Source organism: Lissotriton vulgaris, chromosome 4_1 (genome assembly GCF_964263255.1).
Source record: "Lissotriton vulgaris chromosome 4_1, aLisVul1.2, whole genome shotgun sequence".
NCBI lineage: Eukaryota > Metazoa > Chordata > Amphibia > Caudata > Salamandridae > Lissotriton > Lissotriton vulgaris.
In genome coordinates, this window is record NC_141691.1 from 637,908,468 (window position 1) to 637,934,032 (window position 25,565).

The 25,565-nt window shown below is 44.5% G+C and overlaps 1 protein-coding gene across 1 annotated transcript in view; it reads left to right on the plus strand.

Moving 5' to 3' along the window:
* The window catches only part of PKD1L1 (polycystin 1 like 1, transient receptor potential channel interacting), a 1,739,639-nt gene that overhangs the window by 1,033,613 nt on the left and 680,461 nt on the right, over positions 1 to 25,565 (plus strand). The window contains exon 35 of the mRNA XM_086964902.1: positions 13,319 to 13,531. Within this exon, the coding sequence (XP_086821028.1) occupies positions 13,319 to 13,531 (213 nt within the window). The remainder of the gene's footprint in view (positions 1 to 13,318; positions 13,532 to 25,565) is intronic.

Consider the following 25,565-nt stretch of genomic DNA (forward strand, 5'->3'; position numbering starts at 1 on the left):
TCCCCTCTACTGCTCCGAGGCCACCGAGATCATCTGCGGCGTACCCCAAGGCTCTTCCCTCAGCCCAACGCTGTTCAACATCTACATGGCACCTCTCGCCCACGTTCGCCGACAGCACGACCTCAACATTATCTTCTACACCGATGTCACCCAGCTGATCCTCTCGCTCACCAAAGACCCCCACACCGCCAAAACCAACCTACACAAAGGAATGAAGGCCATCGCCGAATGGATGAGGAACAGCCGGTTGAAGCTGAACTCTGACAAGATGGAGGTCCTCATCCTCAGATCAACCCCTTTGGTCTGGGACGACTCCTGGTGGGCGAACGCACTGGGAACAGCTCCAAAACCCACCGACCACGCACACAACTTAGTGGTCATCCTCGACCCCACCCTCTCCTAAGCAGGTCAACCCCCTCCACATGTTCCGCAGGATCTACAAGTGGATCACCATGGCTACAAGAAGAACGGTCACCCAGGCCCTCAGCAGCAGGTTGGACTACGGAAACACACTCTATGCAGGAGCCTCGGCCAAACTCCTGAGACGGCTGCAACGCATCCAGAACGCCTCCGCACGTCTGATTCTAGATATCTCCTGCCGCAGCCACATTACACCCCACCTGAGAGAAATGCACTGGCTCCCCATCAACAAGAGGATAACCTTCGAGCTCCTCACCCACGCAAACGAAGCACTCCACAGCACCGGACCAGCATACCTCAACAGACGACTCAGATTCTACACCCCCACCCACCAGCTCCGCTCTGCTGGCCTCGCCCTCGCCGCAGTCCCCCGCATCCAAAGAGCAGCCTCAAGCGGCAGATCTTTCTCCCACCTCACCGCCAAGACCTGGAACACCCTCCCCACCCACCTACGGCAGACCCAAGACCTGCTGACCTTCAAAAGACTCCTCAAGACCTGGCTCTTCGATCAGTAGCAGCACCCTCCCACCCCCCAACGCCTTGAGACCCTCACGGGTAAGTAGTGTGCTTTACAAATGTTATGATTGATTGATTGATTGACTGCTTTTTATTCACTGCGGTCCATTTATTTAGATCAGTGGAAACCACAAGTAATGGGTGATAATTATTTTGAGTCTGAAGTTGATAGAGACATAGACAATAATAACTTTGTTAAACAAGGATGAGAATTGGTGGACAAAGCCAGAATGGCAGCATGGTTGTCCTGAGAAACCAAGGAAAGAATGACATATAGACTGAAGCCTAGATTTTTCAAATGGGGGATGTGCAGGCATGGACCCTAGGTGGAGAAGCTAGAAAATGAGGTGCCCCATAGATCGTGATGATGGCTTCATTGGTGTTCAGCATGAGCTCATGCAGGTGCAATCATGAGTGAAACTTGACTATGCAATGAGGAAATGGACTTCCGGGAGACAAGAAAGGTCCTCGGGTTAGAGGAGAATCTGTGTCATTCAAGTTAGAAATACTTAAATTAAATTATTTTGGATGATTGATTTTAAGGCTGGAGAAAGTAGAGAATGTTAAATTGAAGAAACTGAAGACAAATGCCCTTTGTTAGGGTAGACATTTAAAAAGTAGACCATGCCATTAGCCTTGATCGATGCTGAACTGACAAACCCTAAGTCAAAGAGGTTTTAAGGAGGGGGCAATGGTTGAGCCACACCTGTGAGGGTGGAGATGATTGAAAAGTGATTGTGGTGGATCTTGCAAAGCAATATACATTGTTTAATTTTCCAAAACCAAACATATTTTTCCTTATAGAAAACAGTTAACCGTTTCTGTATTTGTTTTAACATGCTCAGTTTATTTTATAAATCAAGATCTAAATTACTTTTGGCTGAGAGCAAATATAATTTTCCCACTTCACTTCCGTTTAAGCAACAATTTAGAACAGGGGTCACAAGCATTATTTTTAGGAAGAGAATATATAATCATATTCTTCTAAGGAATTCTTGACACCGCCGGGTCAATTCATGGTCTGCAGTCTCACCAAGTTATTTTCCACTTCATTCAGAAAGGTTTCCTGAGCCCTTTAGTGACTTTGATATCTTTTTACGTTTGTTTCATGTAAAATCACCTTTACAGGGGAACTTTTTATAGTCACGGTTTCTGATAATTTTCTTAAAGGTACGGTTTTATTCTCCTACATTTTCCTGTCACTAGGAGAGACTGCATATCTGATCCTCACCAATATAGCAGCTCTTTTTGCTAAATCCTCTCTAGTAGTGGGGAGGAATGTCAGGATATAGATCATGAAATCAAACAGAGTTTATTTTTCTATGATACCATTCTGTTAAGGTGTGTGGCATTTATCAGGAGACCCTGCCTGGAAAGATAGAATGTGAGCTTGACTAAGGCGCATGAAAGCAAAAGTCCATGCGCCCTTCACTTATGGGCCCAAACTAGTTCAAGTAATGTGAGAGGTCTTCCCACTTCCTTTGAATATGTAGGGTCCCAGTCCAACACCCACTGAGATCCTTTGGATGATTGGTGCCACAGCTGCTATTCCATATACATTCAATGATGAGGCATGCCACTGGTTTCAATGCAACACAGAGGCATTATACATCTTTGAAATTATAGCATTCTTCAACACCAAGGCATCATTTGACTTTGAGATACAAACCAATAAATAAGTAAGTAAACATTCATATGCAACAAGCAGGGCGCACAAGAGGGGCTTAAGGGGCAGCAGAAAGGGAGAGGAATGCAGAATGGTAGGGGTACTAAGTGAGAGAAAACAAAATATTTTCTGAACTAACCAACATTTTTTAAGTCTTTTCAAACAGAGAGAGGGAATGTGTGTGTATTTTTCTGTGTGTGTAAACATTCCTGGTGAAATACAACAGGCACCTCAGCATACCCGACTGAAAGCAACTGTACCCAACTGTTTATCACAAAGTACATTAATTAGGGGGGGTGTAACAACAAACAACAAACACCCCATAGAAGCTACGTTCCGGTCCATGAAAGAGGTGATAGATGTACGTCAAAAAGAGCTTTCTGCACTAAGCAGAGAGATTGAAATTTTACCAGCAGCCAGTGAACACATTTCAAAAGAACAGATTAAATCACTCCTGTTTTGATATAGAATGTCTGTGTGACTGCTGAGTTGTAACTTCTATAAATCCTATAAAGGCAATTCAAGATAGATAGCTGTACAACAATCAAGCCTGACTGACATGAAAGTATTAGAAAAAAACACATTGAGCACACCAACGAGCAGCCTCGGAGTAGGACAGAAAATAGGCCCAGGCACCAAATTAAAATTTCCCCCTATTAGTGAATCATATCACTAAAAATGTGGTTCACATTTGCAGATCAGGGCAGTTTTGACCCACAGAATAAAGATTGTCCGTTCTAGGTACTCCCAGCCCTATTTTAATTCACTACACAGCATCTACACTCCTTGGCCCCACACCCGCATTCATCTTACGGCAGTTGGATAGAAGGTCTCCGACAAAGAGCCCCTCTTTAGGGAGCCCGTAGGGGATTGCACCACCGCCCCTATAAGGAGCAGCCCAAATGATGAAGCATGACACCTGCAAGGGGATGTATGACGTTACAACGCATACTTTTACAACACATTTTTTACAACGAAACATCCATTACAACGCATTCCATTACAACGCATCCCATTACAACGAATTTTTAAAAACTACCTTTACAACGCATTCCATTACAATGCATACTACCTTTACAACGCATACCATTACATTGCATGTATGGTAGGTATTAGATAGTGTAGGGATAAAAATTACTATTCTAACTCCAGGTGGGTGCAACAGTAGGGTAAGTGTTGGACAGTGTAAGGGTAAAAATGACTATTCTAACTCCAGGGGGTGCAACAGTTGGGTAATTGTTGGATAGTGTAAGGGTACTATGCGTTGTGATGGTATGCGCTGTAATGGTAAGCGTTGTAATGACTGCGTTGTAATGACATGCGTTGTAGTGGTATGCGTTGTAGTGTCATGCGTTGTAATGGTTGTGTTGTAATGGCATGCATTGTAATGGATGTTGCGTTGTAAAAGTTTCATTGTAATGGTAGTGCGTTGTAAAAGTTGCGTTGTAAAGGTTGTTTTTTCTCCCTGCAAGGGTGTGAGAGGGCATTATGATCCAACAAAAGGATCCCCACTACTACCCTATATAGGGAATAGTGCAATCCTTCCATTTGGTCACTCTAAGCAGCTACTTGATTAAGAGAGCAACAACATAGAAATCTTTGGTACATTACTCAGTGGATGATATTATCAGTGATTTCACTGGCTTTGTCATGAGTGATATAATATGTGAGGTTACAAGCACTGCATTGTGAGGGCATAAGTGATAGCTAGCTCTGGTAACTATAAGTGCTGAATTTCACTGGTTTTGTACGAGTGAAATCTGATCGTAACTATAATGTCCCTGTAATCTGTTTTTTTCAGTGAATTTCTTTCATTTTTTTTGTTCTGTGTCCTAACTATAACGCCCCTGTAACTTTTTTGTTTTTTTCAGTGACTTTCTAAGGTTTTTTATATTCTGTTTCCTAACTATAACGCCCCTGTAACCTTTGTTTGTTCAGTGGATTTCTAAGGTTTTTTTAATGGTGTTTCATAGCTATAACATCTCTGTAACCTTTGTTTTTTTAAGTGAATTTGTAAGGTTTTTAAAAATAAATTATTTCCTAACTATAGCCTGCAACCTTTGAGAGTGAGTGCGTGAGTATCACACTGGGTGTGTGAGTGGGTGCATGATTGTCTTAGTGGGTTTCTGAGTGAGTGAGTGTACGTGTGTCTTAGTGAGTCTGTGAGAAAGTGTGAGAATGTCTGAGTGGGTTTGCAAGTGCCTCTGAGTGTGAGAGTCAATCTGTGACTGTAAGATTGTCTGAGTGGTTCTGTGAGTGAGTGCATTAATCTCTGAATAGGTCTGTGAGTCTCTGAGCAGGTCTGCGTGTGGCTGTGAGAGTCCGTGAGTAGGTGAATGAGTGAATAGGTCTATGAGTGGGTGTGTGGTGTTTGAGTGGTCTGTTAGTGGGTGTTTGAGTGTGTGAGTGGGTGTCTAAGTATCTGTGTGGGTTTTATTTCAGTAGCTGTGTGAGTGACTCTGGCACATAGGACCTGCACCTGCCATTTTCTCCAACAAGAGTACACAGTTGTGCACAAAATATCTACCCAAGTGGAGTTCTTTCTACTGGTTAATTACTAAGTTCTACCTCCTTGGGTAAATGTCCAGTGTGTATTCAGCACTACAGCTGCTTAATGGAGCATGAGGAAATGTCACCAGTGACCTTGTGTGTGTTTTGGCAATGTGATTGTTCCTGGTGCATCTTATTCACAAACGTGATAACATGAATCCTCCTATAGAGAAGACGACAAGACTGCAAAGAGGTAAATCTACACCAAACAAGGGTCCTTCCTCTTAACTATATGAAGTAAGTGCTTCTTTGTTTGGTAGAGATGTCCTCATATTCCTCAGCATCAAGAAATCTTCACCAAAATCTGCAAGAAACAAGCTGTTCATCTTCCTGGCAAAAGGCGGAAAGACCATTTGCATGCTACTAAGATGGACGGGCGGGGCCAAGCAGACAGAGCTTCCAGGTGATATGCACAGTTGAATACTCATCTAAAATTTAAAGGGAAACCCATTGAGTCTGCTCTCACCAGCACAGGATAACAAAAACCTCACTCATGAGAGCCACATACAGATTGCACTCCAATAGATCAACGATGCAGTCACCTCCACAAAAGATTTCATATTGTTTTTGAACATGGAATCGCCAAGAAAACGCACTTGGTTTGCCTTTGCCAAACCCAGGAGTTAGAATCATATGTCCTTTACAGAAGTAGAGTTTCAACAGGGGCACCTGCTATGTTTCTATTTATAAGTGCCACCTGTTCTGTGAAATGAGCATCAAGGCCAGAACGCCCCTCAAAGACCCGAGGGCCCAGCCCCTCTGCTGGCCGATTTCAGCCCCGGAGACACCATTCCTGTGAACCTGGCCACAATTCAATAAGGGAGGGGAGCTGCAGGGCCTCACTCTCTTGGCTGCTTTCGGCCCCAGGGACCCCATGCCCCGGCCACGTTTCACTGGGTATCTTGATGCTACACAGAGCAACCAGCCTGCATGGTAGGGACTGCTGGGAGATCCTCAGGGCCCCTGCGGACCCAGCTGGCTCACCGCCTCCTGCGGGAAACAGCATTCCTCTTAAAAGCAGGGAGCTGCTAGAAATGCAGCTCCTTGTAGATGAGAGCAATACTTTCATCTCTTTCCCTGTCCGCATGTCTGTGGGCAGGGAAAGAGATGAAAAATCTGCTTCCAGAAAGCGGGAGTGGTTTGACAGCTCCCACTTGCTGGAAACGTAGCGTTTGCTTTTGCTTGGCAGGAGCTGTCAGATCCTGCTAAGCAAAAGCAAATCACTATGTCCCGTGGCTGGGAACCCAGGGACATAGCAGGAGCCATCCCTGGGGGATGGTGGTCCTCAGGGCCATTAATGGCTCCGGGAGAACAGCTGCACTGCTCCCACTCCTTCTCTGTGCACCAGCCGGCCCGTGAGGTGGTGGTTTGTTGGTTGTATATGGTCCGGGAGTGGGGGCTGGGTGGCCCCCGGCCTTGATATTTGGCCCTGGGGAGGTGGTCGTTGCCTGGGTGGTCCCGGGGCTCCACATGGCTCCCCTATTTATTTATTTCATTTATAGCCCCTGGGAGGTGATGGGCCCTGGGGCCTGGGGGTCTGCCCGACCCCCATTAACAATGCCATGAGCCCCGGGGAGGTGGGGGTCCTGATAACATAAATAAGCCATAGAAGGGGGTCCGTGCGCCCCTCTCCTTATTCATTAAAGGCCGGCTGCCTCTGGGACCTGACACACCAGGAGGCAATGTTAAAATGTTAAAAGCAAACATGGGAGACCGATCTTGTTTTTATTTTTAATTAATTAATTGTGCTATTTGCTAATATTCACAAATTTCACTGGCAATAAAAAAAAGCTTTTTTGACCTGCCGGGGTCCCAGGATTAGGGTATTCGTACCCTGCCACCTTTTGTACTTGTTTGTTGTTGTGGTTTTGATGTGTATTTGGCTGACGCAGAGTTGTAAGATGGCTGCAGACACTTCCAGGTTGAAGTGTTGGAAGCCAATCATAGCTCTGCTGATCTCTGTCCAAGCTGGTTATTATTCACGAAGGCTTCCCGGTAGTAGATATACAAATTTGGATTCCCTTGAATTTCTTGCAAACTACTGAACGGATTTACACTGAAAAACTGAAAGCGTAATCTGTGAACCAAAAGCTACCTTTCTGCCTAATTCAGTGTAATTGCGTCCAGCAGTTCGGGCTGGAATAGTGTTATTATTATTATGTATCTATATATATAAAATCGATAGTATGTCTGATTGTCCTTTATGCATTACTACACCATTCATCCGATCGCCATGAAACTTTGGGAAGTTGTTGAGTACACTCCCGCGAAGGTTTCTGGCAAAAAAGAAAGAAAAATGTGTTAAATATCGGCCCCCTGGCACACCAGGGCCCTCATAATCTTTCCAATACTGAACGTTTACAGTTTAGGGTGCGACTCGCTTTTGCAATGACCATCAACAACGCACAATCGCTGCAAGTGTGTGGACTAGATTTGGAGAATCCGTGCTTCTCACATGGACAACTGCATGTGGCCAGCTCACACGTCGGAAAACCTTCTGATTTATTCGTGTACGCACCAGACCGAAAAACAAAAAATACTGTGTATCCACAAGCACTCTAATGAAAATAAACAGAATTAAAACAACACTTAAAAATGTTTTCCATATTAAAATGAATACGTTTCAATAAAAATGACACAATGTAAATTTAATGTTATCATAACAAGTTTCCTTAAATTTCCTTTCGTCTGAGATCGCAGCAACGCGCGACGGGTAAGCTAGTTGTCTTATAAAGTGCACAGCTACCAAAAAAGGATTTTACCTGGTGCAAAACATAGAAAGAGAGACCAGGGACACCCACCGAATACAGGCACATCTAGAGGGGTTTGCCGGTGATAGACCAAAAGAGGCCGGAAATTAGTACAGCCAAGAAATTAGTACAACCAAATCATTAAACCTTTGCTGAAAGACAAAAGGGAAGTACAGTTTTAGTGACTCTGGAAGGGAGTTCCACAGTTCTGGACCGAATGCTGCTAAAGAACGCCCTCCAATCTGGGCCAATTGGAACCTAGGCACAGTACATAAAGCCAGGTCTTCAGATCTCAGAGTGCGTCCAAGGAAATAGGATTTCACTAGGTCCTCAATATACCGTGGGCCTATACTGTCTTTAGCCTTGAACATATAAGACAGAGCCTTAAATTGAATGCTTTTCATGACAGTAAGCCAATGAAGCTTAAAAAAGAGATGTGTAAGTGAAGTATTTCGAAGGCCAGAACAGCAGTCTAGCTGCTGAGTTTTTGACCATTTGCAGACGTCGAATAGACGCCTGATCTATTCCCTAGTACAAGATGTTGCCATAGTCTAATCTGAAAAAGGTTAGAGCTTGGATCAAAGTCCATTAAGCGGATTGGGGGGGATCATCAAACGAATCTAATTCAATCATTTAAGCATAGCAAAACAGATGGAGGAGACCTTAGACACCTGGGGCTTCATGGAGAGATGATTGTCCAAAAGAAGGCCAGAGTTCTTAACCTTGGGGGTCAGATTAGGAAGAGATCCTAGGGAGTCTGGCCAATGATGGGGTCCCAAAGATGGGGGTTCCTACCCAGGACCATGACCTCCGTCTTATCACTGTTGAGTCTGAGAGAGTTAGCAGTGGCCCAATGGATGACGGATAACTACTTACAGCTCAACGCAGGAAAAACGGAAGTGCTGCTCCTTGGTAAAAACACCAGCCACTGGAATGAGCACTGGTGGCCTTCATCCTTAGGCCCCATTCATCCTCCCAAGTCCCTAGTAAAAAATCTAGGAGTCTGGTTGGATGCATCACTCAGCTATCAGACTCACACCAAGAAAGTGGCTGCCACCTGTGTTGGTCTGTTGAGTAGTCTCAGCCCTATACTTGGCTTTTTCAATGCTAAAGTCCGCCAACTTATTATCCAAGCGACAATCCTCTCTCACTTGGATTACGCCAATGTTCTCCTCTTAGGCGCCAACAAAGGAGAAATAGCACGACTGCAACGAGTGCAAAACGCGGCGGCAAGAGCATTAGTCGGCCTTCCCCGCAGATGCTCGGTTAGAGCTACTATTCGCAAATTGCATTGGCTACCCGTTGACTCCAGAATTCACTTCAAAGCCCTCATCATGACCTTCAAAATTCTTAAATGGGAAGCCCTATTCTCCTACAATCTCTCCTCACTCCTTATGTTCCACGACGTGATCTGCGTTCCTCTAACCAGTACTTACTGAACGTTCCCGGCACAAAGCTTTGCCGCATTGGCAGACGCTCCTTTAGGGTTTTGGGAGCCAAGCTTTGGAATGCTCTACCTCTCAATATCCGCTCCTTAGAAAGCCTTCCAACTTTCCGAAAGGCTATTAAGACCCTCCTGTTCCCCTCTGTTTAAGTTCACCTCGTTCCCTCTTTTCCTAGCTCAGGCGGGGGTCTGTGATTCTCCTTAGCGCCGGGACGCCTCTTCGCTGGGGCAGCTGTTTTGCGCTTTACCAAACCATAGAATAGAATAGAATCCAAGTCATCACTCGACTTGTTCAAAGCCGCTATGGGAGATGATGTGGAAATGCACATTTTATGATCCCCCCCCATTTTCAGTCTCGCTTGAGGGTTCGCCCTGAAACTTTCCACGCACAACTAGAAATACTGGCACACTTTTTTAGGGAAAATTACATGAAGATTCGTCAAACGGTGCCAAATTTCCTGCGTTTTTCCTGTGGAAACATGACCCTAACTTTAACTACCTACTGGAGACCGCCTGTAGTTTTTTTAATATATATTACATCTTCTGGGGTGTCTCTGCCGGTAGGCACCTGACCGTGGGTGGTGCCATACGTGGTGCCTCACTGTATGGCCCCTTCAATCTCTGCGACTCCTTCTGGATCCCCAAAGGAAGGTCGAAACTCTGGAAGCGCGTGCAATCCAAGATATTTGCTTATGGCATCAACAATCTACACATCTAAATGAGACCTGTTTCGGCAAAAACTTGCCTTTGCCAGCAATATAATCCTATTTTGCAAACCCATTAAATGGGTCGTGTGTGCGTGTGTTAGTGTTGGAGGGAGGGGCTGAGGCGGTGGGCCCTGCAGTCACAATTTGCTTTCAGGCTGCTCCTTTTAAAAATATTCTTTTGTGCGCAGTTCGTCTTTTATTATTCTTCTTCCCCGAGATGTGCGTCCTTAAACTTGGAATGGAACGTTAACCAAAAAAAAAAAAAAAGCAATGAAATGGTGTATAGGTTTTTTTTGTTCTCGGCTTTCCTTTCAGTTAAGCTAAGTGTGCTGTTGTAGTCTTTTTAAGTTGTCCAAGATTGCTACGTTTTCCCTCAATACCAACTTTAAAGCTACCCGCATCATTGTAACCAACTTCAAAACACTACTTCATTAAGTCTGAGTCTTTCCCAATTCAAAGATTATATTTTTACGTGGTGCTCCAGCCGTTAGCTAAGCTGTCCGATCTCTGAAATGCCTCGGTCGACTGAAGCAGTAACAGCGATGTCTGGGGATGGCGATAATTTCCATTTTACCTTGCATGGCCTTACTGGCCAGAATGACACTGAGGGATGGAGACCGGACTAGTGTGGAAAGACCCACAAGTATAGTCATTGAAGAAGGTTTAAGCACAGGGCGTCATGAACACTGACTAGGTGTGACATAGATAGTGGGGCAGTCACAGATGTTGGGATGGGAAAACCTGAACTTGCGAGTGGGACCGGGAAATTTAAACTTGGACAGTGGAACAGGGGTACATTGTGGCTCAGGGAGACGGATGTTGGTACAGTAATGAATGCTGTGACAGGGACATTAGGACACATACACTGCCCAAGAAAAATGTGCATATGGACACGAAACACTAAAATATGTACTTGGATGCTGGTAAATGAACACGAGCGCAGGCACTGTTGATAGTAAGACATAGAGGATAACACCGATGCAGTGGCCCTTTGTGGCAGTCGCCAATAAAGGAATGCACATGGTGGGCCAGCATTCAAGGACACAGATAGATTTGTTTCATTCAAACCTAGTAGCACTATTGTAGAAGTATTTTGAATGCAAACTTTTGGGTGACAAATTATTTTTATATACTAATGATTTTTACGATGAATCTAGTCTTAACAGACATTAATACTGCACTTAGAATAATTTTGATGTGATTTAGAAGGGTGTTTATTAATATAGTATAGTTGCGCCACATTTTTCTCGAAACGCCATTTTTATTAATATAAATGCTACTCAGATCTGTTCATCTTGTTCCTCCTCATTCCCCCTCTCAGTCAATGTCCCGCTGCATGTCATCTCTCCCCATGGTCTTTGCTGAGCACAGGACAGTGTGACGTAACTGGCTATATTCGATAGAGAACATGCATTGGTGCTTGAAATGGAAGAATAGAAGTGCAGGCACTTTGTACCAGAGTACCTGCTTGTTTCTGAGAAGTACCAGTACTCTCCAATTAAAAGTGTAGCATTTCTCCTGAAAAGTGCCGGTACTCTCCTTCTTAAAATAAAAAAAGGGCCGGTAATCTGTACCGGACAGTACCGGCCCATTTAAAGCACTGTCATTGTGAATTGCACTTTTTTCATGTACTAAATGTTGCAATCCCAAGCATATTTCTGCAGCAGTTGGTAGTATGTATGTATACACTGGTGTATGGGTCATTGTTTAAAAAAAGAAATGATATTGTGTTGTAGATCTCTGGGCAACAATTGCGTACAAAGTCCTGGAGCCGTTCTTTTTTTTTTTTTCTTTACAAATTTTATTTGTCAAATGGCATATAAACAGCAGGGCCCTGAAACCCAGAGGCGTCAGCACAATCAAAGCATGTAATGCTGACCTTGACATTTTTCATAATGATACTCAATGAAAAGAAAATTGAAGGTAATACAATAAAATCTGACTCCCCCAACCCCTCCCCCCAATCGCACCATACACTCACTCTCAGACAAAACTATTTGAATATTGCAGTAATGCTATCCACCGGAGTTCCATGTCCCACCTCGCTCCCTGGATCCTCCCCCAGAAACCCTGAGCTCTATAAGTGTGGTTCCTGCACTACTGGAACCGGCTCTAGGAACAGTCCCCGATAATGTGCCCACCTTTTCCATATTTTAAAAAAAAATACGGGCCCCCCTGGCAATGAAAATGTTTTTTTCCAGGCCCATGCAAAAATCCAGACCATTCTTCCATGCGGCTGCTGGAGCCTTTCTTAAAAGTGGGTTAGCGTTATGTGCTTTATTATGACAATCTTATTTCTGATTTGTCTAATATGTATTTTCACAAAACACGCAATGCTGAATTTGTATTTTTTGATTATTACCTATTCATAAAATGTGTATAGAAACTCCTGGTTTGGGAGTGAACAAGACACTCTTTTCCTCCTGAGACTCCAGTTTCTTTCAGAATAAAATGATTGAGGGATGCTGTCTTAATGATTATTTTGCCGTTCATAGGAACTTAAAATAATTCTGATTTCTGACTATGTACTTTAGCCGTCATGTCATGTTTTACATTTCTCTGTATCACTTACTGGGAATTCGTAATAAATGATTGTAACTAAGCCCAGAACCAAATTTGAGCTAATGTCGAGTGGTTTCAATTACTTTTGTATTGTTCTGTTACACTATTGAGTTTGAGGAGGGTATTCTTTAACGCTATATCTAGGATGTCAGAACGCAATATCTCAAACTAATATTTAGGGGTCTCTAAGATTTTGGGTTTCTGCCCCCACAGCATCTTCAGCTCAGACGTTAGCAAGTCATTTAGAAATGATAAGTTTCCATGTTGGCACTGTATTCGGATTTTGAGGTCCAGGAAAGGTCCAGATAAAATCCACAGGTGAACTCAGTCAAGAGCTGTTCTGCATGGACCTGCCCTCATCCCAAATGCACGTCAGGCTACTTAACTGGCTCAGTTTGAGCTAACCAGGTGTAGGAGCCTCGCAATTAAGTTCTAATAAAAAGTAGACCATAGGATGACTTTCAATAGTGGTATTATTTCTTAGCAATAGCGTGCCAATATAAACGCTGTTTGATATAGTTCTTTTTTAAATCGTGCCCTGCAGATGAACAACATTGCTTCTCTTAGAGCGTTGACTTAAAATGTGTTGAAACTGATGTAACTGCGTTTACGAACAGATGTCCGCATGTAGTTTCGTATTCTTACAGCAGTGTGCACGTTTCGCATATTAACTTTGTTGTCCGTTGTTATCCCCTCTTCGTAGATATCATTCCAGAGCGCAATTCTTGTGATGGGCCGCGTTAAAGAACTGGCTAAACTCTATATGATGACGCCCGGCAAGCTTGCATTGGATAAACATGTGATGTCGACGCTCATCGACGTCATTTCGAACGCCATGCAGGTTTCAGACAATCATTCGGAAAAGGCTGCCTCTCTAATGTCGGAGGGGATAAAATGCTCTACCGAACTCTTGCTGGTAAGCCTTGTTATGTTCAATAGCTTGCTTATTTTTTCCTGGACGATTCTCAAAATAGTTACTAATATATGTAGATGGCAAAGAAAATACATTTCTAAATCGAAAATACATTTCTAAATCGTATTTGTACTTACTCTGCCTATATTCTGTATATTTTTGTATTTATATATTTGCAAGTATTTTCCACATCTCTTCTCAAACATCACAAACTGTCCTCCATTGAAAGTCATACAACCCAGCAATGACAATCTCCTACAGCTCACCGACTGATCCCACCTACCATCTGCAGGAACTCACGTAAACCTCACTAATGATCATACCTACCTCCTACCAATGTAATCCACCATAAAGTCATTACAGTAAAAGCATGGAATCAATCAATCAGTAATTGTAGAGCGAGGCTTTTCAACCGTGAGGGTATCCAGGAGCTGAGGCAGAGAGCCAGGTCTTGGAATGGGCTCCTTGAGAGCACAGGACTAATCCCAACAATCAACAACTACTGAACCACTAACTTTGGGCTCCAGAGCGGCATGCTGCCGGGCAGAAAACGCTTCAACGCTTCTTCAGGTGTAGTAAGCAACATACATTTTTTTAATTATATTGAAGTATATGGGCGCTTAACATGCACCACTTATGACTTGTAGCGTATGTTAAACTAAGAGTGTTCAACTCCTCACAAAAAAGCACACTGTGAGCAATTTCACAAATTTACAACTAACAACATACAATTGGATTTACAGGCATTAGGGACGTTTAATGGTGACATTTTTAGGAGCTCTGATCTTGAGGGAATACAGAAACCCCCTGGGGCTATAAATATATATGGATCTCCTAGACCCTTAGGACGAGTGGCCTGACAGGGCTACGTCATTTATCAGCCTTCACTAGAGTCAACATGGGAATGTAAAACAAAGTATAATCATTTTGTCGCACTATCCCACATCAAGGCTCTCAGGCAGTCTTGAACCCAATGTATTCTTTGAGATGCATGCTGTGAGCTACGAGTAGTCTTGGGTGGAGAGGGACAGTATTCTGTACCTTTCTGTCAGAATACAGCCGAGCCATGCAGCCTTGCCTAAAACCCTTTGAATGATTGCCATGCAGGACCCAGGGAGAGGATCTCTTTTTCCACCAGGTCCCAAGGTTGCTACACTTGCCCCAAGGCTTGACAGAGCACTGCGTCCACCACTTTCTACTCTCTAGATGTGACTCCTGTTATGTCAGAATAACTTGTTGAAAACTGGTGCTCCTTCTATTCTATTTACAAGTAATGCACAAATCTATATGCAGCTGGGGATGTCTGGCCAATAGAGTTGATTTGGAAACACTCAGGTAATTATCGGAGGGCAGAAAATAAGTGATTATCAATTAGTCATCAATCAAAACTTTATAGGGAGTAAATTTCATAAAGGTAGGGCAAGAACAGCTCTTTCTATATAAAACTTAACAGCTTAACGGTTTACACTAGACTGCAGGGGCCTCCAAACCGGTCCTGGAGGGCCGGATCCATGCCAGATTTTTTGGATATCCCAATTGAGATACATGTAATTATTTAAAAAATCTGGCATGGATCCGGCCCTCCAGGACCGGTTTGGCGACCCCTGCACTAGAGTGTGTGTCAACACATCAAGCGGCTCCAAACCTTCAGGGGTCCCCATTAACTCTGAAGCCATTGAATATATGTGAGATATGGGAGACACAGGGGCCCCTCATCACATTCTACTGGGGGCCCCAACGTTTTGCCCTACGATTGAGACAATCTTTGTAAATTTTGCAATATGAACCCAGACTCAAAGTATGATATAGATCTCAGCTGCTTAAGAGTACAATTGGAGACTAAAGGAGATTATGTATGGCACAAGAGGACTGTATTACAGTGGTTTTGAGACCCCAAAAACTTACTAAGACAAGAAAGGGGTGATAGGACAGTGCAAAAGAGGTAGAGGTTACGCACTCCGCAGTTGCTAGTGTGAGTTAGGTTGTGGTGTGCACCAGAGATATCACTCCTCGACATGGTGTGGTAATCAAGAAACAGGCTGCGACACTTGAGATAAGTGCCGTCTCTCTGAGCACAACCAATTAGACGTGAAGACGTTCTGAAGAATTATAATCAAACTTCAAAAAATCATGATTTCCACCATAATTTATTCCATGTTTTATCCACAGGAAATTGTTTACATCATTTAGCAGGTTGCTAGTTTGACATCCTTAAACTTCCCAAACTGTTCAAAAAAATCATTGAGAGTTCACCCTATGCATTTCGGACTATTAAAGTCCTTCGTCAGGGGTAGTCTGAAAATAATATAGAAAAAATATATGTAGGATCTTGTCAAGTGTCACATTGCAAATGTGTTTGTGCAAATTATAATTCTTCAGAACGTCTTCACGTCTAATTGGTTGTGCTCAGAGAGACGGCACTTATCTCAAGTGTCGCAGCCTGTTTCGTGATAGGACAGTGTACATATGAGGAATCCAAAAATAGCAAAGCTGTGAGAGCATTGTACCCAGGAGGTTCTATGCTTACATCAGATGGCTTAGTAGGGATGTGTTCATCAATTTTGTTTATTTCTGCTGGTAGGCTTGGGTAGTGGCCTTATCATCCACTGCCCAGTAAACATAATTGGCCATGGCCACTGGCCGCCGAGAGAGGTTTATACATAATGTGAGTAATTGGGTTGTTGGTTGAGGGGCTGTAAAACCCAACTCAAGCAACAGCCGCAATCCTTTTCAGGAAGAACCACAAAAAGTAACTTAATTAACCTGTGCCCAACACTGTAGTAGCTTGGCACAAAAACAGTCAGGCTTAACTTGGAGGCAATGAGTAAAGTATCTATGCACCACTTCAAACAGTAATAACATGAAAATACAAGACCCCCCCCCCCCATTTTAGAAAAATAAAGTAACATTGTATAAATTATGCCACCAAAGGGACAAATCGAATTGTGATGTTTTTCACTTGTCACCTTACACGTATTATTTTCTCTCCTTTTTAGGTCTTACTTATGAGGGATAGTGTATACAACGAGGGGCTTAGAGCCTGCCCACCTCTTACCATTCGTTGGGTTCATTATCCCTCTTATTTTCAGCCTCCATAATAGGACTGCGCCTGCTGGCTGAACTTCCTCTTCTTTCCCCTGGAGTATGGACCAAGTACAGATTGATTGTTTTTGATTAGTGTCCTTCCACTGCTGCTCACACATGATATATGAACATATGTTATTGTTTGTTATGATGTTTACACCTGCAGTCACTTCTTGAACAATCTTTCTTTTTCTATCATGCGTTTGTTTCTATAAAGCAAATGTGCCCTATTCGACTAAGCCTATTGTTGTGTGTAGCACAGTGGCATAAAACAGGCCCCTGCGGTGCAGGGGCCCCCAAATCTCCAGTGGGTCCCCTCAGCATAGTACTCTGGCCAGAGAGCTTCTGATTGAGTCCAGAGGGCCCCTCCATGTATCTTGCAGGGGGGGGGCCTCAAGTTTCGTTACACCAGTGTTGTGCAGTGTGGTGCCTAGAGTTGCACATAGATTCACCAAACCTGTTAATCTCCCACGGTTGGCAAAACGCCATACAGTTGTATAACATTGCTTTGAAGACCATTTTTTGCATGAAACATCAATCTGCATTATAATTATTATCATGAAAGAAACATCAATGGAGCTGCATTGGTAATTAGCACAAGTTGTTACCTAACTTAATGCTTTGAATTTACATCAAAGCCACACGTTGGCTGCATAGTTTATTCCACTTTACTGCTGGGTGCGGAATTCCCATTGTTACAAAGAGACCTATTGGCTTTGCCAATGGAATGGCTTAATGACTGGGAACCTATTCACAGAGCACCCCCTTCAGATAGGACATTTGAAAATCAACAATTCTTTGAAAGTTTAAACAAATATTTCAACCTACGGATTTATGTACCTTTTCGACTACCCAAGAGTTAAAACACAAATATTAATAATACTCACAGCAGACCCGTGAATCTCTTAATTGTGTCTTTTATTGAAGGCAGATGTGCATACACTGCTAATACTCATGACTCTTCAATCAAGGTTCTGTACTGGTATAGAACCGAGGCAGCCCTACTTGAAGTCTCGGAATACATTAAAGATAACCTTGATTTAAATTCTCCGGTCATGGTGATGCTTTTGGATCTCTCAGTGGTATTCAACATGGTCTTTCATGCTATTCTGCTCAAGAGACTTGACATGATCGGTGCCATAGGTCTAGCCCAATGTTGGCTTAAATCCTTCATTAGCGGGTGACCCCAGCCTGTTTTCCTTCCCCCGTTATGGCTGATCCTTTAGTATGTGGGGTTCCACAAGGTTCGGCTCTCATCCCAACACTCTTTAATATTTATTTGGAGCCCCTAGATAAGTTAGTTGAATCTTGGGGAGTGAGAAATATATTCTACGTGGGTGACACTCAACTTCTCCTGGCTTTCCAGGAAAACATACCACTACCCATAACTCCTTCAAGCCTTGCCTGAAATTTGTAGTGGACTGGATGAACACAAGCTGCCTGAGACTTTACTTAGGCAAGACTGAGGTTCTCTTTTCCAGTAAGTCAAGTCAACCTTGTCTTTGGTGACCATCAGAGTTGGGTTTGCCCCTCAGTCCCGCTCCAGTGGTTAGAAACCTTGGGCTGTAACTTCTCTCAGGTTTAACCTTTAAGTCCCAGATGAGGGTTTTATCCTCTCCTTATATTTCGACCCTCAAGTCTCTAAGGAGGATGTTGCAACTTATTCCAGTAGAGCATCGCAAGACGATCGTCCATGCCTTAATAACCTCTAGGTTGGACTACTCTAACAGTCAGTACTTGGGCCTTTTTGCCTTTTTGGCTCAGTACCTTCACCATTCAGAATGCTGCTGCATTGATGAATTTGAAGATCCTGCATCGAATCTCAGTGTCGGTTCATTTATGTGCCCTCAATTGGCTTCCGGTCAATACGAGAATTCAGTTCAAAGCACTGATCTTAGCCTTTAGGACCTACCATCAATAGGGTCCTCTTTATCTTAAGAGCCATTTCAAACCATACTCAAATGGGAGATTGTTGAGATCCAATATTCTCAAACTTTTCCAGATTCCCAGCATACACAGGGCCAGAAGATGTGGCAGATGCTTTTCCTTCTTGGCAACTAAGCTGTGGAACGCACATTCTCTTAATCTGAGAAGCAGCCATTCTGAAGCTGTTTTTACAAAGTCCCTAAAAACTCTTGTTTTTGATAGTTATTAAGGCAGCTGTTTGCACGTTTTCTGCTCCCTTCATTGGGTGATCTTTTCTGCTAGTGCGGAGACGCCTCCTCAGATGTAGCTGTGCACTCTACAAGTGGAATTGTATTGCATTGCGTACACCAATTTGAATTCCTCTGTCTCGTCTGTAAATTTATGTATTTATTTATTTGAAAGTTTTATATAGCGCGAACAAGATCTTTGCAGATATCAGAGCGCTTTACATAGAGAGAGTACATGATCCTAGTCAAACAGGTAAGTCAGTAAAGCTAACAGCACAAATAGATGTAAAGCAAAAATACAGATAATACCAATAAACAAAGAGGTCGAACAGGGAGAAAGATCTATGCAGATTCTTTAAGAGTCCGAAGTAGTAGTTCAAGTGTATTTAGCCATAAGGATAGCTTTTACTTCTTTCTTAAATTGTATAGTGGAGGAGATGAGCCTGATTTCAGGAGGGAGTGAGTTCCAGATTCTGGGTGCCATTCCTGAAAAGGAGCGTTTATAAGTTTTTTCTTTCCGAAATCTTCTAGGCTTCAGCAGAAGATTGTTTGTGCCTCTGGTGTTTCTAGAGCCGCCAGAGATTGTCAACTTCTGAATGAGGTAGCCGGGTGAGTTAAGGTGTACCGCCTTGTGTGTCATGCAAGCAATTTTCAGGTGTATTCTGTCTTCAAAAGGCAGCCAGTTCAGGGTTTTCAGGTCAGGGGAAATATGAGAGTGCTTTTTTGACCCCGTGATGAGTCTCGTTGCAGCATTTAGGGAGGCTCTTAGGGGTGCCGTAGTGGTAAGGGAGCGACCGCAGAGGGCGATACTGCCATATTCTATTCGAGGGATGACTAGTGCTTGTACTGCAGTTTGGAAGTCTTTGGCTGGGAGGAAGGGTTTGAGTTTCCTCAAGGTGTTAATTTGGAAGTTCGCTCCCTTAGTTGCCTTGCTGATATGTTGCTGCATGTTGAGATTGGTGTCAAGTGGTATGCCTAGAGATTTAGCGGAGTCCACGATGGTGGGTTGGACATTGATTGCGGTTAGGTGTTTAAGCGAAGTTTGAGTGGTAGAGATCTTTGCTGGAGGTGAGATCAGAAGGAACTCTGTTTTCAGAGCATTGAGTTTGAGGTGAATATCGGCAAGCCAGGATTGGGTGCTTCTGATCGTTGAGTTCAGGAGCAAAATGTCTTTGGGGGATTGCAGTTTGAGATAAAGTTGGGTGTCGTCGGCGTACATGTGAAAGAGAACATTGGATGCTTGTAGCAACGTGGTGAGAGGTTCCATAACTAGGTTGAACAGAGTCGGAGATAGGGAGGAACCTTGGGGGACGCCTAACGATACAGGTATTGGCGAGGACATCATGTTGTTGCTCTTGAATTTCTGCGATCTGTTGTGTAGAAAGGAAGTGAACCATTTGAGAACAGTTCCAGATAAACCCATTCTTGTGTTTAGTAGTTCGAGTAGCTTCTCATGTTTAACGGTGTCGAATGCTGAAGAGAGATCAAGCAGGATGAGGAGGTCTAGTAATTGAAGTGCGTCGTCAATTATGTGAGTCATGGCAGTTTCTGTACTGTGCCCAGCTCGGAAGCCTGATTGATGTGGGTTGAGTAGCTCAAACTGATCAATGTGTTTAGTCAATTGTAGTTGTGCGCATTTTTCCAGCAGTTTAGCGAGAGTGGGAATATTGGTAATGGGACGATAATTGTTCAAATCAGAGGGGTCGGCTGTAGGTTTTTTAAGTAAGGGTGTGACTTGTCCAACTTTGAGGGAGTCAGGTATGATTCCTTGTTGAAGAGAGCTGTTGATAATTTTAGTCCAGAGTGGGAGAAGCAGAGGGGTAAAGTCTTTTACAGCACCAGCTGGAAGGGGGTCTGTGAGGTGATTGGATGGATTCAAGGTGCTGAGCAGTTTGCCAATTTCTTCTTCGGAGTAGGTGTCAAAGGATGACCATGTAGCATTGTTTTTTGGTTCAGTGGTTGCCATTGGCTGGGGTCTGGAGTAGAGGCTTGCGTCAATAAGGAGATCGCTCTTAATGCTATCAGTTTTTTGGATAAAGAAGGCGGAGAAGTCTTCACAGGAGGGTGCTTCGCGCACCGTGCTAAGTGGTTGGGGTTGCTCCTTGGCTTGTGTTCTGATTAGCTCAAACAGTTTCCTCGGACGGTTTTTTGCTTGGTCGAGCTGGAGGCTGAAGAAATCTGATTTTGAGCGTTTAATTTTCCTGAAATAGGCGTTTCTCTTTTTCTTTAGAGTTTGTAGGTGCAGTGCAGAGGGAGCTGATCTCCAAGTGCGCTCTGCCATTCTCATGTCTCGTCTATCCTCATTGAGACTCCCGTCGTAACATGGATTGGATATTTTGGTGGTGACTCTTTTTAGCTGCATCGGTGCAGCCTCATTAATTATTGAGGTCATAGCGTTGAGATAGTGGTCAGTCAAGGATTGAACGTCCGTCGTGCTGTTAGGTGGGAGTAGGAGTTTGCAGCTGTTAGGAGGCAGAGAGCTTGGGTTGAGTTTTTTCAGGTCTCTTTTCCAGTCTTTGGGCTTGGAGGATTGAACCGGGTTAAGTTTAACTTTTTCATTGATGAAGAATGTGACAATATGATGATCTGACCAGTCACAGGGAAGGATGGACTCAAGTTGGATATAGTCCTCTTTGGAAATGATAAGGTCGGGGATAGAACCTTTCTCGTGGGTCGGGCTGTCGCAAATTTGGGTGAGGTCATGGGCATTAAGGAAGATTTTAAGGCTATTTACCACCGCGTCATTGCGGTCGTTCCAATGGAGGTTGAAGTCACCAAGGTAAATTTGGGTGAGCTGCCGTTGGAATTGGTTGAGATCATATCCATGATTTGTTGGGAAACGGTAAGGTTGTCCCTGGGTGGGTGGTAAATGCCGTGCAGAGAGCATATCGGTTTGCCCTCATTGATAATGTCGAGGCAGATGTATTCACAGGATGTAGGGGATGGTAGGGAGGCGGAGTTGACTTTCCGAACAGAGAGGTTGTTCCTGTAAATGCATGCAATTCCACCGCCTAATTTGCCGGACCTGTCAAGTCTAATGATGTGGTAGTTGGGAGGAGCCAGAATATCCATTATAGGTGACGAAGATTCAGTTAGCCAGGTTTCAGTCAAAATGATTAGGTCAAGGTCCAGAGATAGGATGAGATCAGCGATGGCGGCGGAATGTTTCGAGGCCGATCTGCAGTTGAGGAGAGTGCATTTGAGGCGGGGTGTGTAGAGGGTGGTAGAGTGTTCTAGCGAAAGAGGGACTTTTCTAAGGTTATTAGGGATGGAGGTTCTGCTGTTTAGAGTAGGGGGTCTAAGGGGATTTGAGTGTATGGTGGGTATGGTAAGGTTTGTGGTGGATGTGTGGGGGGCTGTGTCGTCGGAGCGGAGGAGAGTGAGTGTGTCGAGGTCTGACAGCGGATTGCAGGGGCGATGAGGACGGTTGTTGCGATTGCAAACAGGGATTGCACTCCAGTGCGGGGAGTGTTGGTGGGAGAGTCCACTGGAAGGGAGGTGGACCTGTTGGGAAGGGAGGTGATGGTGGGTGAGTGGTTGCCGGGGCGATGAGTGCGGTTGTTGCGATTGCGAATATTGGTTGAAGTCCGGTGTAGGGAGTGTTTAGTAAGAGAGTCAACATCATTGGTTGCTTTGAGAAGTTGGCCTGGCATATGATGTCCACTATTCTAGTGGGCACCTCGCACAAGTCCAAATCACCCTTATTGATGGTAGGTTTAAAGACAACCTTTATAACAAGCTATCATAGTGGTAGCTGTGGAGAGCAGCCTTCAGCCTAAGTCTTGAAGGAATGTAAAGCAGCTTGTTTTACCAGTCTATAATCTCGTGAATTGACAAATGAAAGGAGATCCACACCAGGTATATATATAAAATATGTCTTTATTCTAAACACATCCCTCTAGTCTCTGTGGCTAGAGGCAAAAGTACATTCAGTAAACTTAATTAGCACATAGTAAATTAGCACAATATACGTTGAGCCCTAGGGGCGCGTACCAAACCATATATTAAGAAAGTGGTATAAGAACCACGACTGACATAGAGACCAGGCCTAGAGCCTGTAGAACCGCTGGGCCACCAGAAACAACCCAAGGTAGTTACACAGGAGACCCATGGGGGCGCGTGCAGTGTCTAAACACAGCCGCGAATAACCATTGACTTCTATGGGGAAAGTCACAGTTGGAATTTTAAAGATAAAGGACACTTAGAAGAAGACTTGGAGCAAACCCCTTTTGAACAAGGAGGTCAAAAGAGCCAATACCCATGGGAGCACTGGAGTACTCGAATTACCGCACCCAGGGAAGCCGGGTGCATAGGTGTCTTTTCGTGTCTGGTTTAGTCGTCAATTTCAATGGCGATCTGCTGCAAAGTGCTGCTGGCGTCCAAGTGGAAAGTGTCCGGGTGGATCCAAGGATGGATCAGAGTGAAGAACCTGAAAGCAGAGGGGACAGAGTCTGGGTCACTTGCCAGTGACCAGAAAGGCGATGAGCGGATGCCCACAGATGTCTGGGGATTTCAGGTGAAGAAAGTGAAGCTTGACTCTTCAGCCACGAGGACCATTAGGCGTCGACAACAAACAGGTGCTGGATTTGAGCTGTCCCTTGAAAGATGTAGAGTGCTGCGGTGTCGGTTTCAGCATTGGACCTAACAAGCCTTCGCAACAGCAACCCACACAGAAATCAGAGATTGGCTTCAGTGCAGACCAGCAAGGTCTGAGGGACTCACCACTCGGTGGGGAGTCAGGGCATGTCTGAAGCAACCAGGGAAGCCCAAAGGAAAGTAGAGTTACCTTCATGGGGACCCACCAGTCGACGGACCAGGGATCGCAAAGGGGCCTGGAACAGAAATGCTAGCAGCGGGCTCAAGGAACACTCATGGAGTGTAGGCCCACAATCTTCGGTGGAGATGATCCTCGGGGCTTGGAATACAAGTTGCCCAATGCACAACTTCGGGAAGCTCTGGAAGTTGATGCACTTGCAGATGTGCACAGTGTCCAGTAGTTCTGGTTCCATGTCACTCGTGAGGGCTGCGGGTCTCAGCTTTGCTGGGATCTCGTGTCGGTCTCTGAGAAGTCTGGAAGTCTGTGTCCTGAGTCGCAAATACTTCGGAGTCCGGCGGGAGCTTTGGAAATGCAGACCGGCAAGATGTTTCTTTGGTGCCTTTTTGAACAGGGGAGTCACTCCATGACCCCAAGGGAGATTCTTCAGTCTTCTAGTCATGTAGAATGTCAAAGTTCCAGGATATATGTATCAGAGTTAAATCCAAGTTTAATCTAAAGTACTGTTGCCAGGGGTCTCTTACTTATACTAAAGGAATGGGTTGGACATACTCTGGGGACCCACCTATGGGAGGGTCTGGGAAGAGGGGTGGTTACACCCCTTTCCCTTTGTCCAGTTACGTGCCAGAGCAGGGGCTAAGTGCCCCTGCAATAGGTTTGAATTGGGGTATGCCCAGGGACACCAAGTGCGCCCCCAGCACTGTCTGAAAAGCATTCACTGAATGCACCCACCCAGCCCCAATACACTAACGCCTGTCTGGGAGGTGGTTACACCTCCCAGTGACCGGAAACCTATTGTCCAGGCCTCCCCTGCAGGAGTTTCGTTCAGCAGCAGGAGGTCAGACCCATGACTGTGGCTTCAGCATCCATGTTGTGATGCTTGGGTTCTTTTAAAATATTACCGGTTAGGTCAGTGCGTACATGCCTCTCCCTCTAGAAGGGTGGAGTTCTACCCCCACTGCCAGGACTGGTGGGGGGGGGGGTAGGATTCCAAAGTGTTTGACACCAAACACAACATGTTTCCTTGCAGCCATTCCAAAGTTAACATCTACCGCAAGGTTAAAATGCACTTAAGAGTATATGGTCTGGCTGCATCACAGAACAGCCTCAGAGGATAGGCTCCGAAAGCTGCAGCGGAGTCCAGCTCATGCATGGGCACTGTCTCACATGAAACCAAGCACTCTGCCTTCAGGATTGATAAGGCCTGCCATAGAAGTGACTGAGAGGTAGATATAGGTAGCCTATATCTTAGTAAGGAGTGCATGCACCACCTTACCCAGGCTGCAGTAGCAGACCTGTGGTGCCATTTTGGAAGGCTTCCCAGGGGTGGCATAATACATGCTTCAGCCCCTGGTAGGCTTCTGGGGTACCTATGCCCTTGGTACCTAAGGTACCATATACTAGGGACTCGCTAGGGTAACCCAGTAACCAATCTGGAGTGTACCTAAAGTACATGCAATCATTTTAGAGGGAAGCAGTTAGGCTGGGGTCCTGGATAGCAGGGCCCCAGCTAGGTTAAAGTCGAGAAACCGTGAAACACCAGCAAAAAGTGGGGGTAGCCATAGTAAGCAGATCCTACTCTCCTACAGTTGCCTTCTGGTGTGTTCCTGTGCTGAAGAGGTGAGGCCGGTTTCGAGCTGTCATTGTGGTCAGAGACGGGATTCTGTGTTGAATGTGTTAGCACTGCAGCCAACAGTGCTAGCCAGAACTGCGCCGTTGTAGGAACTGTGGACAATGTGGATACTGGTCAAGCCAAAAGATTGGGAAGCAGCCCCTACAAACCTGTGCCTTCTGTAAAAGCAATGGAATGTGAGGCACACCACTTATAAATGCTTCTTATGATTTAGCCTAGAGAAAGTAAAATCATGCTGCCCATTAATGTGGGTGGATGTTAATTTTTAACCCGTACCTCAATTTTACAGCCAACTACTCAGAGCAGGAACTCCCTTTCCTGGATCTCATGATCATAAAAAAAGTAATAAGTTAGAAAAAATCACTTACAAAAAACCCACTGCCAGCAACAGCC